Source organism: Lates calcarifer, linkage group LG4, assembly GCF_001640805.2.
Source record: "Lates calcarifer isolate ASB-BC8 linkage group LG4, TLL_Latcal_v3, whole genome shotgun sequence".
Lineage (NCBI taxonomy): Eukaryota > Metazoa > Chordata > Actinopteri > Centropomidae > Lates > Lates calcarifer.
Window position 1 is genome coordinate 1193506 of NC_066836.1, and position 3292 is coordinate 1196797.

Below are 3292 nucleotides of genomic sequence, written 5' to 3' on the forward strand. Positions count from 1 at the left end.
TGAGAGTGTGTGTGACATAAATACTCGCTGGTGTTAACGATCGTGACTCAACAACGTTCATATTTAGTTTGAGGCTCTGCTCAATGAGACGCTTGTTGAAGTGTTATAAAACACATAAGCTGCTTCGAGTCCTGACTCACTGCAGCTTCTACACGTGTGTGTGAACACACACACACATCAACACACAGCTGCTGCTTCACCTTCACCTGCAGCCGGAGAGCACACACACGGTTTCTGGTCCCAGAAAAGATTTAATGTGAAGGAGCCTGAAGGAGGAACTGGTCCTGATTGATTTCCCTTTATTATGCTAAGCTAAGCTAAGCAGCTGCACTGCACTGCAGCTGTGAGCAGATCTGTTTATTTCTGACTGTCGACAGATACGTCACATTAACAGACGCTGCTTCGTCTGTGTGCTGTCGCTCTTCTCATTCGTTTCTCAGCAAGAAAGAGAAGGAAGCCATTTTCTTTTTTCTTTATTGACAAAAAACTGACGACAAACGTTGAAAGTGTGAAGTGAGAGTGTGTCTCCGGTCGTCGATCTTCACCTCTGCAGAGGAGATTAAATGTCATTTCTTTTCTTCTTTTTTTGGGGCAGCTGCAGAGGCAGTGACAAAGTCCAGATCAGTTGTTGCTGCTTTTCCACAAACTGCCGAGTCAGAAGGCACGCTGTCAAAAAGCTCGGTGACTCGTTTGTGAGCGAGTCCGTCGAGTCGTCCTCAGGAGGAAAAAGAATGACAAGTCGCAGCGTCGTCACACGGACACGATCGAGTCCAGGTTCAGTCTGTTCTTCAGTCAGTTCACCCAGATCACAAAAACATTTCTCACTTGTGACTGACGGCGTCTATCCATGCAGACGGTTTCTGATCGGATCAGAGTCAAAGGACTGCTACAGCTGAAGCAGGTCTTTAATTAACTGCTCTTCATGGGTACATAATGTTCTTTAGTGTGAGGACCAGTGATGGTGGAGAGAAACATCTGAGATCTCCAGGAAACAAGTCCAACTTTCCCAAGAATAAAGACATGGTGTTGTGTTAGGAGCAGGAACACGAGGAGTTCATTCTTAAAACGTCAGACTTCTTCCTCGTAAATATTCAGCTTTACTCTCAGCGGTGGTTCTAACACTCCGCTGTGACATACCTGTGATGTTATGGTTCAGTTTTTGTGATTTTGGAGAACTGGGCCTTTAAAAAGATTCCTCTGGTGCTGGTTAAAGTCTGATTATTTCATCCTGGTCCTTTCTGTCATAAACCTTTCACTAAATAGGTTCTGCTCTTCATGTCATGAATGAATCTGTGAGTGCAGAAATAAAACTTCTCAGTGTAAACAAATCAAACAGCCTGTAAACGTCCAGTCGACGAGAGAACAGGAAGAGAACCAAACTGAGGAGTCGGCCTTTCACCAGCACCACAGGAACCTTTCAGAATAAAAGCACAGTGATCTGCTGCTCCTACATTTCAAGCAGCTCGAGTCAGCCTCACCGATAAACCTGGATCAGACTGAAAACCTGATGACGTCAACGACGGCCGAGAGGTGAGAGACGCAGAGCGGAGGGATGATCTCTCTGAAGGAGTGGGACCGGAGGAATGACGACAGAGCGACCAGGAGGAGACGTCTTACTTTGACAACAACAAACTGAAGGAGACACAGAGAAACTCCACGTTAAAACACAACCTGATGCATCAGGGAACAAACTCTGGTTCTCCAGCCGCTGACGTTTCAGACGGTTATCAGCTGAGGACCCATCACAAACAGCAGTGAAACCGCTTTCATTTCTATTTTGTTTTATCCTGTGATGAAACAGTTCCTTTAGTTCCACTTTTAATCTCTATTTGTTTACTTTGTTTCCCAGGTCTTTACACAGAGAGTTTCTGTCAGAACAGTCGCTTTAATCCTGAGCACTTTCACACACAACCTGAAGATTACACAGTGAGAGAGTGGACGGACGTTGATTCTCTGAGCCTCAAATAAAGGCATCAGCTGATCACGTCTGTTTAAGGAGGGAACAGAATGACTGTCACTGCGTGGCAGCGACCAGCAGGAGGCGCTGTTAAAAAGGGTTAAACTGAGCTTTGGCTCGCTGCCTCATCGAGGTTACTGTACTTCCTGTCAGTTCAACTTTAACGTCTGTGATTCAGAGATTAAAGAGTAACTGGTGATTGATCATCTCGTCCTCAGTGCGTAAAGACCTTTAAATATTAAAGGAAAAATCGTCTGTATGGAACTCATCTCAGCTCTGCAGTTAGCTCGTGTTTAAAACGCTTCAGTAAAGTCAAACTCTTGATGAGGACACTGTGAGGACTCACTTGAAGTTGTCGCTGTCCTGCAGGTTGAGCACCAGGCTGTCAGCGCTCAGGTACACTTTGTTTTGGGACTGCGCCACCTGCAGGTCGAACACACAAAACAAGAGTGAGAGAAAACTCAGGTGGAAAGTTTCTGAGCGTGCAGGCCTCACTGAGCTGCTGCTGCTCAGCACAATGGGAACATTGTCAGAGGTTCAACACTGAGCTGATTCACAGCACAGAGAGCTGCTGAGGCCCCTCACCGTCCATACAGGAAACACACAGCACATGACGTGACTGTAATCTACACAGTGTTACACTCAGCTGAGATCATTCAATCACTCATACACCAACACAAACACAAACACTCACTATTGTGAGTTTATTCAGAAACATCTCTATATATCTCTACCAGACTCCATAGAGAAAAACAGGGATTTAACCAGGAGCTGCTGGAATACCACTGCCTCCATCTGTTAGTGTGTCTGTGTTACTGTGACTTTCAGTGGTGGAAGAAGTAATCAGATACTTTACTGCAGTAAAAGTACCACACAGTAACACAGACACACTAACAGATGGAGGCAGTGGGATTCCAGCAGCTCCTGGTTAAATCCCTGTTTTTATCAATGGAGTCTGGTAGAGATATACAGAGATGTTTCTCTTTAATAAAAAGCTCTGTCTCTGTAGGAGTCCTGTCTTCATGCTGTCAGACTCTGAGAAGAACAGTCTGAAGTTCACCTGCTGTTATTCTTTTATTTAATCACTGTTGGATTATTTTATAATGACGCCATAATTTAACATTTAAAAACCTGCTTTTATTCATATTTCATATATTTGTTATAATAGCTGCACCACAGATTGAAATATGAGTGCTGGTGTTTAATGTCAGTCTGCAGCTTCATTCTAACAAAATAGAAACTTTTCCTCTGAACTGAATCTGAGCCCAGGAAACCAACATGATGAGGTCAAAGGTCAGAGGAGAGAATAAGAGTCTGTCAGATTCATGTTCATTT

The 3292-nt window shown here is 44.3% G+C and overlaps 1 protein-coding gene across 1 annotated transcript in view; it reads right to left on the reverse strand.

Annotated features, from left to right (window-relative positions):
• Nucleotides 1-457: 457 nt before the first annotated feature.
• LOC108882466 (prohibitin-2) overlaps nt 458-3292 on the reverse strand; it is a 10745-nt gene continuing 7910 nt past the window's right edge. The window contains exons 9-10 of the mRNA XM_018674978.2: nt 2304-2380; nt 458-1632 (exon numbers count right to left, since the gene is read on the reverse strand). Of these exons, the coding sequence (XP_018530494.1) occupies nt 1614-1632; nt 2304-2380 (96 nt within the window). The 3' untranslated portion in view covers nt 458-1613. The remainder of the gene's footprint in view (nt 1633-2303; nt 2381-3292) is intronic.